Source organism: Lissotriton vulgaris, chromosome 11, assembly GCF_964263255.1.
Source record: "Lissotriton vulgaris chromosome 11, aLisVul1.2, whole genome shotgun sequence".
NCBI lineage: Eukaryota > Metazoa > Chordata > Amphibia > Caudata > Salamandridae > Lissotriton > Lissotriton vulgaris.
Window position 1 is genome coordinate 94930392 of NC_141699.1, and position 14302 is coordinate 94944693.

At 42.6% G+C, this 14302-nt stretch overlaps 1 protein-coding gene across 1 annotated transcript in view; it reads right to left on the bottom strand.

The window, feature by feature from the left end:
- Nucleotides 1-14302, bottom strand: part of LOC147679025 (solute carrier family 2, facilitated glucose transporter member 11-like) — a 617202-nt gene that overhangs the window by 379892 nt on the left and 223008 nt on the right. The window contains exon 2 of the mRNA XM_086944708.1: nt 8188-8286. Coding sequence (XP_086800834.1) covers nt 8188-8286 — 99 coding nt within the window. The remainder of the gene's footprint in view (nt 1-8187; nt 8287-14302) is intronic.

A 14302-nucleotide genomic window follows, 5' to 3' on the forward strand; every position in this document is an offset into this window, starting at 1 on the left:
GTTGTCTGCTTGCAAACAAAAGAAGGATGAGAGCGTCTCTGATTTCTTTACGAGATTTGAGGAGGCATTCATCGATCATAGTGGTCAGGATATGGGTACTGAGGGAGGTCAGAGGTTGTTCGTGGACGAATTTGTGTCTAATTTGTTACCGGACTTAAGCAACAAATTGAGAAATTCTGAGAGTGCGTGGGCTGTTTCTACTTCTGCTCAAATATTGGCTACGGCCCAATATTATGAGAACAGAGAAAAAGAAGAAAATGATCGTGCTGATAAAAAGACGAAAGAGCTCAAAACGAAAGTGCTGTTGCAGCAAGCGTATCCTCCACGTTCGAATCAGAACGATTCGCAACAACGGAATAGATCGCAGTCTCAGTCGAATAGGTCACAATCCCGAAATGACTCCTCTTTTGACAGATCTTCATTGGGGTACAATCAGTGTGCCTATTGTAGGAACGAGGGTCATCTGAAATTCGATTGTCCAGTCTTACGTGATCGAAACAGTGGTAATTCATCTAGAGGAGGTCGTAGCGGCCCCCAACAAGCATCACGTGGTAGAGGTCGTGGTGTTCAAACTGATCGTTCCAATAATTCTTCCGATTCTAAGAACTGTTTTGTTCAGCGTGGATCATCACAAAGCAGATCTGCTCAGTATAATGTAGACGATTATTACGTCGATCACAACATCGACGATGCTAATTACTAGGACAGCCATAGACAAAGAGAGGGAGTAGTATCAGTTCCGGTCGATCAGAGAGGGCCTTACGTCGCAGTTGCCACCTCGGGCGTCGTTGAGCCTTTTCTGTTGGACACTGGTGCAGCGAAAAGTTCCATCATGCATTCGAAACTCCCTGGCGCACCTTTGTCTGGCTTAACAAATGTTTCCGTTGGATTCTCTGGCGCCCCTGTTAGCAATCCGGTTTCGTGCCCCTTGCCCCTTACAATTGGGCCTCGTGAGCTGGAAGCTCCGCTGATTTTGACTACTGGTTGTGGTGAAAATCTTTTGGGCCTGGATTTGCTGAAACGTCTGTATGCGACTTTGTATTGTTCTCCTGCGGGAGTAAAGCTTACGTTGGGTGAGAGAGTTGTCTCTCCTATGTACTTATCCATCGATAAGCTTCCACCGGAATTGAGTTCTCTTCCTGCATCTTTGTGGGCGACGGGTCCCAATGACGTGGGCCTGCTTGACATCTCCCCTTATGTTGTTCACTTGAAATCTAATGTGCGTTTGCCACGTATTCCCCAGTATAGTATCTCCCTTGATGGTGAACGGGCGCTGTTGGCAATCATCTACGATTTGATTGAGAAAGACGTCATTGAAGAGACACGGGGAAACGTGTGCAATAGTCCTGTATTGCCCATTCTGAAGCGTACTGATCCATCTAAGCCTCCTGTTTATCGTTTTGTTATTGATTTGCGGGAGGTGAATAAAATTGTGATTCCTCAGTTCCCTGTGGTGCCTGACATTACGGCTCTACTAACTCTGATTCCAGCCTCTGCATCTTGGTTCTCAGTGATCGATCTGAAAAATGCGTTTTTCAGCATTCCGATTGCTGAGGAGAGTAGAGACCTTTTCGGTTTCTCTCTTGGTGGCCGCAGCTTTAGGTTTAAACGTGCTCCCCAGGGCTACTGTGAGAGTCCATCGATATACAGTCAAGCTTTGAAGAGCCAACTTGATGCGTTTGTGTTACCGGCCGGTGCGGCCTTAATCCAATATGTCAATGACTTATTGGTGGCTGCAGATACTCAGGACATTTGCAAACTTGCTACGGTGTCGTTGTTGCAACATCTCTGTGACTTACATCACAAGGTGTCACCTTCTAAACTGCAATATTGTTGCCAAGAAGTAACCTATCTAGGTCACTTATTGTCAAAGGAGGGAAGAAGGTTGACCCCAGAGAGAATTGCAGCAATTGCTCGGATGACTGTGCCAACAACTCAGAGAGATGTGCATGCCTTTTTAGGTATCACGTCATACTGCAGGCAATGGATTCCAAACTACTCATTGCTAGCGAAACCATTGGTGGCTCTTACGTGCAAGGATGTTCCAACTCCTTTGCCATGGACGGAAGAATGTCAGAAAAGTTTTTCTGAACTGCGTGACGCGTTGTGTTCGGCTCCTGTGTTAGGTACCCCTGACTACAGTAAGCCGTTTACACTATACGTTCACGAGAGGGAAGGTTGTGCGTTGAGTGTTTTGACGCAGCAATTCGCTGGTAAGCAGCGTCCATGTGCATATTTTTCCTCGACCTTGGACCCAGTAGCTAGAGCATTGCCGAGTTGTCTGAGGGCAACAGCGGCAGCTGCGGTGTCCATCCGACAATCTGCAGGATTGGTCATGGATAATATGCTTACGGTGATGGTTCCGCATGCAGTTGACACTCTCTTGAATCGTACGAAAACTCAGCACTTGACGAGTGCAAGGTTGTCTGGTTATGAGTTGACGCTGTTGGCAAGTCACATTCAAATAAAACGCTGTAATGTCCTGAACCCGGCGACTTTGTTGCCAATCAGTATGGAATCAGACGAAGTAGCAGCTCATGACTGCTACTTACGAACGGAGGAAGAAACCAAAGGTCGTGTGGACCTGAAAAATACACCATTGGAAGATCCCGACGGGACTTTGTATGTGGATGGGTCGTGTTTTAAGTTGCCGAATGGTGATGTAACGACTGCGTATGCTGTGGTGACATTGAGTACGGTTGTGGAAACTGCGAGATTGAATCAGAATTCTGCTCAGGCGGCAGAGCTGATTGCTTTGACTAGAGCATGTGTGTTGTCGAAAGGGAAACGGGTGAATGTGTTTACCGACAGCCAATATGCTTTTGGCGTCACGCATAGTTTTGGACGATTGTGGCGAGAGAGAGGTTTTATGACGTCGCATGGCACTAAGATTCAGCATGGACAGCTTGTGAATGATCTCTTGGATGCACTTACTTTGCCCGAGCAAGTGGCGATTGTTAAATGTAGTGCGCACCGAAAGGTGACAGATGATGTTGGTCGTGGAAATGCGTTTGCGGATGAGACTGCTAAGGAGACTGCCCGGAACCTTATCACGAGGATGTATGTGATGAGTTCGGTTAGGTGGCCTACAGAAACTGGTATGTGTGAGGACACTATTGAGAGTGTGAAAGCGATTCAGAACGAGGCCACCAAGACTGAAAAGACGAAGTGGAAAGAGAGTACGGGAAAGTTGGATGCGAATGGCTGTTGGATCGATTTGTCGGAGCATAAGAGATGGATGTTGCCAGATGCGTATGTACTAGCGGTTGTGACGATGGCACACGGCTTGGCACATATTAGTGCGAAAGGTATCTGCAAGTTGTTGTCCCCGGTATGGAAGAATGATGGTATTACAAGGAGTGCTGAGAGATTGGTTAAGAATTGTATGATATGTATGATGTACAACCCTGGTAAAGGAACCCCTACACCTCCTGGCCATTTTGCTCCCCCTTCATGTCCCTTTGAAGTAATTCAGCTAGACTTCATCCATATGGAGCGATGCAATAACCTGAAATACGTTTTAGTTGTGGTTTGCGCATTCTCCCGATGGATTGAAGCCTACCCTCTCAAAGATAACACTGCTCTGTCCACTGCGAAAATCCTACTGAAGGAATATTTCCCTCGGTATGGAATGCCACGGATTGTATGGTCTGATAACGGAAGTGAGTTTGTGGGGAGTGTGATGAGGAGTGTGTGTAAGGGCCTTGGAATTACTCAAAAATTCCATAGCGCCAATCATCCCCAGTCAGCAGGTTTGGTTGAAGGGTATAATGGCACCCTTAAATTGAAGTTAGCGAAGATTCAGGCTACGACTGGTCTTTCGTGGCCTGATGCTTTGCCTCTAGCTCAACTAGGGCGACTGTACACTCCCGAGTAGGGCTTAGCCCCTACGAAATAGTGTTCGGCCGTCCTGCAAATGTTTGGGGGGTCCCTAGGCCTGGTGTGTTTTCCGATCTTGAGTACCCAATGTTGATCGATTATCTCCATGATCTGACTGCTAAACTGAGGTTAATTCACCAACAGGTCTTTGAAGCACTGCCGACGCAGACGGAGGGTCCAGGCCACCAGCTCCAGCCCGGAGACTGGGTGGTAACGCGGAACTTCGGACGAAAGCGTAATCTTGAACCCCGCTTTACTGGACCCTACCAAGTGCTACTTGCCACGAGGACTGCTGTTCGTTTGGAAGGTCGGAAAAATTGGGTGGACGCCACCCATACTAAAAAGGTACCTATACCTTTATCAGCAGACTCGTGGGTGAGGAAGGGCATTGCTTCATCCGAAATGAAAACTGTGCAGACTTTCGTCCCTTTCAGCGACGCTCAGCCTGTTGGAGAGCCCTCAGTGCAGCAGAACGACATTGTTGAACACTTGCCATCGAAAAGCTCAAGATCTGAACAATTGACTGATCAGCAGAACTCTGTCCCACCATCGGATCAGTTGTTTGACGAACAGACACGTCCTGGGAAAAGCCGCTACTTTCTGCGATCCAATACCAGAGACTAATAAAACCTTTTGCTTTCCCTTTGATATCTACGTTACCCCATTGACACCATTCAGTCTGAACACATTCGTATAATTGTGATTTTTGTAATATTGTGAGTTTGTTTCCATATATGTGTTTTGCTTCCACAGCTAGGAGATTTTGTATATATATTTGTAAATTGAAAATACCTTACATCCGGGTGGACCGTAAGGCCGCGCGGGTACTTCCTTCTGGTTAGTAGGTCTTGACACTAGGTCGAAGGCCGTCGGTTCCTGGGAACTCCTGGGGATTGACTACTGCTACCCAGAACGAAGTGCGTCAAAAACGTCGCGGACGGTTTTAGAGGATGGTGTTCTCTAAGCTGGTGGGTGTTATCCCTGGCACCGCTGGGTCTTAGCAAAACCCAGTCCTTCAAGTTTCCACTCTGTTGGCCTTTTCATGGCGGGCTCACCACCATGAGAAGGCTGGTAGTGGGGAAACTCGAAATATGCTTGGTGGATTGCTGGATACCCCTGTCCACTGAACCACCACCAGGGGACCGCGGTTCCCTGGCGTGGCTGGCACAGCGGTGGCAGTCCTATTGGCTGCATCGGAATACGGCGGCCACAGAACCGCCACCGCGAGTCTGGTGGTCAAAGAACGCCAGACTCGTAATCAACCCCCTATGTACTCAGACAAGGTACCTTCATAATTGTATCTGTTGTTCTCGTGCTTCCATCATCGGCAACTGCGGCACCTGCATTTAGCGCTTTGCACTGAACACTGCCCTTCACAGTCAATGCCTTCATATTGTTTTATTAAAATATTTTGGGAAATTGTATGATAATTATAATAGTAGTTAAGGTTATGTTCTAATTTATATACATTTCAGAACTTTCATTAATTGTATGTATTTTTGTTACTTTAACATAGTTAATTTTAACTAATCTGAAGACTCAAAAATAGTGTGGAGTGCTGTGTCAGATTTCCACTAACCTAGTAATCCAGATTCAGAAGCAACTATGCTAATATCTACACTTCCCTGAACCCACTGACAACCATGAAAAGGCTGTTAATGCTGGTCAACAGTAGACCCAGGGAAAGCCTGTTCTTACTGCCTGACTCAAGCTGCACTGCAGATGATTTGATATCTACAACAAGAAATAACTCTTTTAATATTTTATAATTTGTATTCCAATTCACCATTGCTAATATGACATACAGCATACCTTTTGACATCCTCCACATAACTCTATATGGTTTGTTGAAACTGTGTGAGATCCTGGAGCTCAAATATAAATGAACCATGTATGACAGATGCACGAAATAACCTGAAATGTTCTATCTGGATTTTTAAATAACTACCCAAGTGGTTTGAAAATCAATTCTGTTATCTGAAAGGTTCTCAGTGTGCTTTTCCTCCTGACAGTATGCACTCACTCCCCCACCACTGGCAATATCATAATAGCGTATGTAATGTAATGACTTTAGGGTTAGCATTCAAAGCACAGTCTAAATCCTTGCTGTCTACTGTTATCCCTGAATACTACTCCGCTTACTGTCAAAGGTGGATTCACAAAGAACTGCCATATTTGTTGCGGAAGCCCAGCACTCATGGTGGGAGCCCCTCACTTCTGGAGGGACCTCCGCAATGGGTAACTGCAGAACAGAGAACCTGCCATGAGTACAGGGCCCCCGCCACGAATGGGAAACCTTCCCTACAGGTATGGAGGCACTTTTTGAATCAGGCCCTAGGTCTTTGATAACTCCAGATAAAATTATGATGAGTTCAAATCTTCTGCAAGAAAGATCTGAGTCCAGCTACTAAGACTCATGGTGATGCCACCTTCACTTCCTCTCCCCTGTCTTTCCTGCTCTTCAGCGCTGACTTCTATTGTCCTCTCATTCTTCTTCTCCACCATTTTGTTATGAATTGTGACTTGTTGGAACTCTTTAACATGTGACCTTGCCTCTCCATTGTTATCACATGGTTTGAATTTAGTTCTTATTTCCATATGTTCACAGTTGGAACATTTGTCTTTATTCGGTATTGTGGTACAATTGTATTGGAGTCTGTAGTTTGGAAAATAATTAAGAAACTGTATTCCCATCAAGGTAGAGTGGTGGGGTTTTGACAGGTAGCTGAGGTAAATCTGCTGGTCTGTTTTGATGAGTTAAAGAGGTCTGAGCCCATCAGCATGGGCTGTCACTGTCCTGGATGGGAGTAACTCTTGCCCTCCAAACTACAGACCCCAATACTTCAGGCACAGTGCTCAAGAACCATTTTAATCAATTATGTCCAAGTGGTATTGCCCTCACAAAAATCCTAAAGGGTCGAAATTTCAACACTGCAACAAACACACTAAGGGCCTGAGTTACAGTACGGTAGAAAGGATATTCTGTTGCAAAGGCGACGGAGTATTCTTTACACATACTGAAGGTCCGTTGACCATATTAAGAGCCGGGCACACTTTGTTATTATTCCTCACATTGTGAACACTTTGAGAGCCCAGCACTACAGTCACAGGACCCCTCTGTCTCAAACATATGTGAATGCACACAGGGGGGCATAGAAATGTGCCCCCCTGTGTGCATGCACATAGGTACCTGCACAGCATGGAACTACGAGTCCATGCCGTGCATGAAACTTGTGAGGCGCTGCCCCCTTTGAAAGGGCCCCGCAGTGGGAACCGCCACAATGCCCGCTCACCAGACCACTGAAAGTAGTAATCTTGCAGGTGGAAAGTGGTGAAATTCGGAGAAGATGTGGCGCGGCGGTTTGAATGGCCGTGCCACTGCTCTGCTGAAATGTCATAATCGGACCCATAGAGAGTAGCCCTTGCTCCTACTGTCCGTAACTGTGATGTCATTGATGTCAAGGGGTGTGTGATGACACCTCTGCCACCCCTGAGATTTTGATGACTTGATGTCTATGAGTGCTGGATCGGTTGGGTCGCAAATGGTAATAGCATTTCTGTTGGAAATGTATTATAATGGAAATACATATGAATTATTACTGCACCAGATCGGAGAGAAGCGATGGACCCTAAAGGATTTGCCCACAGACTTGCTGTATCCTTAAACACATCTGCCACATACTGCAACACTCTCCCATAAAAAATAACAGAGGCAAAGACTTAAAATAAAACCCAATAGGATTTTTTTTACATTCAATTGAATTATTTAAAATAGTTAAAACATGAACAAAGTTAAATAAATATTACATATTTATTAGTAAGTTAAATAATATATTTCCTATTTATATAGATTTTCTTTGTATAAATTATTGTTAAAAACTATATGAAAATAGTACACATTTCTAATGTATAAGTACCGTTTTTAAATACTTTTTTAACATTACACAAATGTCCTCAGTGCACATGTTGATATATATAATATAGATAGATAGATAGATAGATAGATAGATAGATAGATAGATAGATAGATAGATAGATAGATAGATAGATAGAATTGTAATTTTTAATTGTGTACTTGGATATCATTATCATATAAATCTGGCATGGACTCTATCTAAGAATAATGTTTTCTACAAAAATATATACTAAAGGTGATGGTGAATGTTCTTGTTGGAGAGCAATTTGAGAGAGTCATGTCAGACTGAGTACTGTGCTCTAAAGATCGCACCAAAAGATGGGATCTGGGTAACACCTCAAACATAACCCCAAATATTGTAAAACCAAAGTCTTTGTGGAGCTTATACTGACCGGAGAAGGAGAGTTGAGAACTGAAATTTGAAAGCCAAATTGGCCTGTTCCACCGACTCCCAATACAACAATCATTTCAAGGAGCATGCGGTACTGCACCTGTGAATATGAGAACATTACATAGAATTATAAGACATGCATTACATTACTCTTGGGAAACCCATTCTTTGCCGGATCTCACACCTTGCAGAACTTGTTTTTTGGCCCAAAATTTAGTAAGCCATTCTACATGGATTTCTACAATAAAGTCCTATGTACTTTCCATTTAGCAATGCAGAATATACAATTGTATATTCATCAGTACTGTTTTCTTGGTGACTGTCTGCCCCATATGACCCTTCTGCCCAGCACGTATGTTTCTAACACTTACGGAAGTGTGAAGTATAAATTTGTAACGCTTCAGGATTATTTTATCTTTCTATACTTCCAATTCACCAGCAATTTTAAAATAAAGTAGTAAACTTGACTGCAAAGGTTTTTCTTTTGGCCACACCTCAACAATATACTTTTGAAGCACTTTCAAATCCTCCTCCTTCTCCAAGCAGTCATTGCATTAATTTTTTATCAAACGTGCCCTCATTGCATACATTGATAGCGGCTGTAATACATTTTTCATCTTTTTCCTGCGTGTCAGACAATTCAATCATCGAAGGTGACTTTGACAGATAATCCATCCTAATGTTTCTGCCACCTGGGTTATATTACATATCAAAATTGTATTGCAAAAGCTTCGCACTCTGGCTATTTATGAGTAAGATCCCTGATCACGTCCCCACTCAAAATGCTCACCAACAGTTTGCGATAAGTCAATAGCAGAAATTTACTTCCCCAAACAAAAGAGCTGAAAGGCTCAACTGCCCAACAACAAGCCAACTATTCTTTCTTCAGATCAGTTGACTGGGGGTGAGTGCCTGCATTCTTCAACTATCTGTCCATAGTCCCCTTTGGTTTTGCACTATTCTTTCTTGATCACAAAAAATAGGTTTTCATTGTCCCACTGTGGCCTGGAAGCAATTCCCACTTTTTTCTTAACCTGGAGAGATACTTGTGACAAGGTTGCCCCTAAGCCACTGCTGCTTACATCAACTGTGATCAAACACTGACTTGTAGCTTCACATGGTGCCAAAATTCTTGCAGACTCATTTCTCTTTCAATATGATCAAAACTGCTTGATACTTTGTGGCAAACAACCTCTCAACCCTCTCAAATTCTCTGTTTAAATTTAGCATAGTATTCACAAATTTCACAAAAACCAGGAAACGTGTTCTTTATTCCCTGGTACAGGATTATTTACAATTGCATCCATCAAACCTGGACATGGCTCCACCCCATGCTCTGAAAGCACATGACCTAAATACTTTATGCTTGGTTTGGCAAACTCACACTACTTCAAGTTGGCAACAATACCTGTCTGTTCCAGTTTCTCTAATGCTGTCCGCGTTATTTCATTATGCTCCTGAATGTTCCTAGTTGCTATAAGGATATCATCTTGGAATGCAACCACCCAAAGGATCCCTTTTAAAACTGATTCCATGATTCATTGGAAGCCGCAGATACCTAACCGAATAGCATCCTCTTCAACTGAAACGTACCTACAGGAGAAATTAAAGCAGTCAGAAATCTTCAAGATTGTTCTAACTCCACCTGATGGTAGGCGAATGCCAAATCGATAATACTAAAAATGCTTGCTCCTGCAAAACTTGTTAGAATATCATCAATCCATTGCAAAGGATGAGGATCCATCCACATTTTTCTGTTCAAGCTTCGTAGATCAATGCAGACCCTTTAATCCCCTGTTTTCCTCTTGGCAATGACTAAAGGAGATAACTATAGCTAAGATTCTAAGGGTTCAATCACTCTTTTGGTGCACATTTTCTCAAAAATGTTTGCCAACCCATTTCCAATTAAAATGGTTCATTCCTCAGTTTGTGTTTGATTGGTACCACACATTTTTTATATGCTGAAAACAATTAAATCTTCCCAATTTCCCATCAAAAACTTTGGGAAACTTAGCGATCCATTCATTGTGAATGACTGCATCATTTTCCCTTACTAGCATAACTTGGACTTCCTTTACTGGCCTCCAAGTGATACCAAATAAACCTTGGTGATAGCACCCCAAAAATATTGAGTCCTTTCCTCGTGACATAGATGTTGCAAAATATGATCTTGCCCTTGAACTGTAATGTGCTCTCAAAATACTCTACCAAATCGGTTTCCTTTCCATCATAAGATACGTGGCATATATCAGATGTCATAAGTTCTTTGTCTGCCCACTTACTCTTGAACAACATCTCTGTGACAATAGTCATCTTTGCACCTTAATGGACTGGCAATTTCAAAACTTTGCGATCCACGCATATGTCTGGTTAAGGGTCAATGCAATCATACTCATCTTCATTAATTATCACCAATACTAAATCTTTTGTCTTTTCCAATGCATCAAACATACCATCCATAATGTCACAATCAAACAAAGCATTCACCCTGTTTCTCTTGGATTGACACACTTTGATAGAGTGGCAGACCTTCCCACAATTCTTGCAAGATGAATTTTTGGGGGACAAGTTCACCCCATGGAATAATGTTGAGGAAACATACATCTAAAACGGATGTTGTTTGTCTGAAAAACTGACTTTTATCTCCTTTGGTAAAATCAACCTTCTTCTTTTGAGATGATGTTCTAGCATTGCTCTGATCATTTATCCTATTGCCAGAAACTGCATGCACCCCAACACTCTCGTTGTCAACCAATTCTCTGGACACCTTGTGAGAAATCTCAATGCTTTTTACGATATCAATAGTTTCCATTAAGGATTGATTCTTTAGCGTTAGCAACTTCTCCTGTTCTTTTTTTGTCCTCACATATGACAACTATTTAGTCTCTGATTAACTGGCCAGTAAAATCCTCAAATTAACAGTCTGCGGCTAAAGTGTGTAAAGCTGCTACATATGAGTCTATTGACTACTCCTGGTGCTGTTCTCCAGTAAAGAATGTATTAATGTTAACAGTTAAACTTAGTAAAAGCAGCCCTTTTCCTTAAAGGAAACAGGCCGGCTTTTTAAAGAAGTTTTATTAAAATACAAATGTTCAGAGTTTGCTGGTCACCACCATCCACTCCTCCAGGAACTGTTTTCGCAATTCCCAAAGGATCTAAAGAGGACTTCTATCATTTTGCAACTTTGTTACCACTCCAGCTTGAGAGTCTGTAACTTTACAATGTTGTGTGACCAGAATTTTGTTTTTTAAACCTTAGATACCATAGCACCTATTTGTTATTTTAAAGGGACACTGATAACATAACCCTTCAAATTTCACATCAGTAACCATTCGCAGTCCTATTTTATGAGTTGGTGAAAGATTACTGACTTCTAAAATGTGTTTCGTACATATGAAAAACTCTTTTTGCAGTCACAAACACAGTTATTGTGTCCACCTCCAAAATAAGGTAGTACTTGAGATTGTATGATTTTTCTAGGTCATGTATCCCTTTTAACCTTTAAATGATTACATAATTGAAAGAGCAGACAGATTTGTGTATCCAATTTCAAATTTCACGTTTATCAATCCGGCTTTAGTGACATAACAAAACTAAATATCAATTGTTTTCAGCATATAACGCATCTATGAAATAAAGTATGTAGGGCCAGATGTACAACCTGCCAAATAGCACCTCGCAAATTGCATTGCATATGCGACTCTCAATTTGCGAAGAGCTATTTGGCATGTACAATAGTGTGCTTAACACTGTTTGCAATTCCCAAAGGGGTCGCAAACTGCGAGGCTCATGAATATTAATGAGCCTCTCACAATTTGTGAGTCCGTTGGGAATTGCTGGCCCTACCAGGGATGGTGCCCTGCTGTACTCAGCAGAACGCCATGTCTGAGACTGCTCGAAAATAAAGCAGCTTTTTTTTTATAGTGAAAAGGGATGCATTTAAAAAAATTACTTGAAGTAGGTTGTAATTATAGAGTGTTTGCGGCTGCAAATGTGGTCGCAAAACATTAGTACATAGCATGTTGACTCGCTATTAGGAAGGGACGCCCCTTTCTAATAGCGATAGTTGCAAATGCTAATTTGCGAGTCATTGACTAGCAAAATAGCATTTGTACATGCTGTTGCCATTTTTTGCCCCTGGAGGATCTCCCGTTTGCTGCCACAAAAAAGGGTCGTACATCTGGCCCGTAATGCATATTAACTCAGTACACTTTCTATATGTAAAATAGGCTCTCATGTATTGCAATGCAAGCATTCAATAGGAGGTGAAAGGATACACCAAGCAGTCAATAGCATGAAGTGAGATAGAAATATTCCCCTGGGCAGAGTCAAAACCCACCATATGCATAGTTAAGCATTGGTAACAGTAAGTATTACTGCCATTTGCACTCTCAAGCCAAACCTAAAAAGGCAATGTAAGAAATTGGAGTACTAATTGAGGGGGTGAAACTCAACTCAAGCAGCAGCTACAATCCTTGTCAGGGCGAAGTCACAAGCAAACCTCAAATTAACGTGTGCTCACCCCTCCTGTAGCTTGGCACAGAGCAGACAGGCTTGCCTTGGTGCCAAGGTGTAAAGTATTTATGCAGCACTTCAAATAGTAATAAAGTGAAGGCACAAAACGAGGAAAATCCTACACCAATTTAGAAAAATAGTGTACATTTTAGTATATTATGTGATACCAAAACAACAAAAATCCAATCTGTAAAACAGGAGTTGTACATTTTTAAAGATGTCAGTGAAAATAGTGCCAAATAGCACACACCACCACTCACAGCTATCTGGTCATGCAACACCGAGTGAAAGTCCCAAGTTCATGCCAACTGTGATGGAGGGAGGGCCGGGTACAGAGACCAGGTTAGTCCAGCTGAAAGAGTTAACTTCCCTGTCCAGCCAAAGCGCTTCAGTTCGAGGTAGAACGAGTTCTGAGGAGCAGGAGAGTGTCATGGATGGCTGTGAAAGTAGAGCGAACAGCAGACAGTAGTCGCTGTAGTGTGAATATCCTGTTGGGCATCACTTTGCTGGCCACTGCAAGGGGTTGATGCTGTAGAGTCAGTTATTTTATTTATTTATTTATTTTAGAGGTTTTATATAGCGCTGCTGGACCTGGAGGTATCAGAGCGCTTTACATGATAGAGCTAGTTACGGTCAGAAACAAATTACAGCATCATAGAATAACAAAATATCAGAGCACTGATACGACTGAGCTAGTAACAGTAACACAAAATAACAACATCATGGAATACCAGCAGGTAAAAAACAGAAGAAACAGAGGTTTGAGATTATACAAATCATGTAAATAGCTAGACAGAGTAAAGAGTTAAGTACCTCGAGTTTAAGGTGCAGGTAGAGACCCCCAATATTTGTTGAGGAGGTGCATTTTGAGGTCTTTTTTAAATCTGGAGTAGGAGGGGTTACAATGAAGGTCCTTGGGAAGGGCGTTCCAGATGTAGAGCGCTTTCTGGAGAAGGAGTGGGATTGTGTAGACTTCTTTTTTAGAAGGGGTGGGACAAGGAGGAGAGCGTTAGTGCTTCTCAGAAGTCGTGTGCTGCCCGCTTTGCAGAGTTTATTGGCAAGGTATGAGGGAGCATTTTGGTGGAGGACTTTATGTGTGATGCATGGGTTTTTGTAGGCAGATCTGCCTTCGATGGGGAGCCATTGGAGAGTTTTGTAGGTTGGGGAAATGTCGTTGAACCGTTTACAGTAGGTGATGAGCCTAACTGCAAGATTAAGTACAGATTTCAGTGAAGCTAGGTGGACCTTGGGGATTCAGGTGAGGATGGCATTGCCATAATCAATTCACAAAAGGACCAGGGATTGAACTACTAATTTAAAGTCTTCAGTCGGGAGAAAAGGTTTGCTTTTCTTGAGATAAAGGAGAGTGAGGAGGGCTCCTTTCGCATTTTTGATGTGGACATTGAGGTTGAGACTGTTACCGATGGAGATACCTAGAGATTTTACTGAGTTGGACAAGGAGAGAGAGAAGTTGAGGGCATTGAGATCAGGGATCCAGGTTTGAATGGGGAGAGGGTTGTTTTTAGTGGAGAAGAGAATGATTTCAGTTTTTTTGAGGTTTAGTTTGAGATGATTATGGTGGAACTAGGATTGGATTTTAG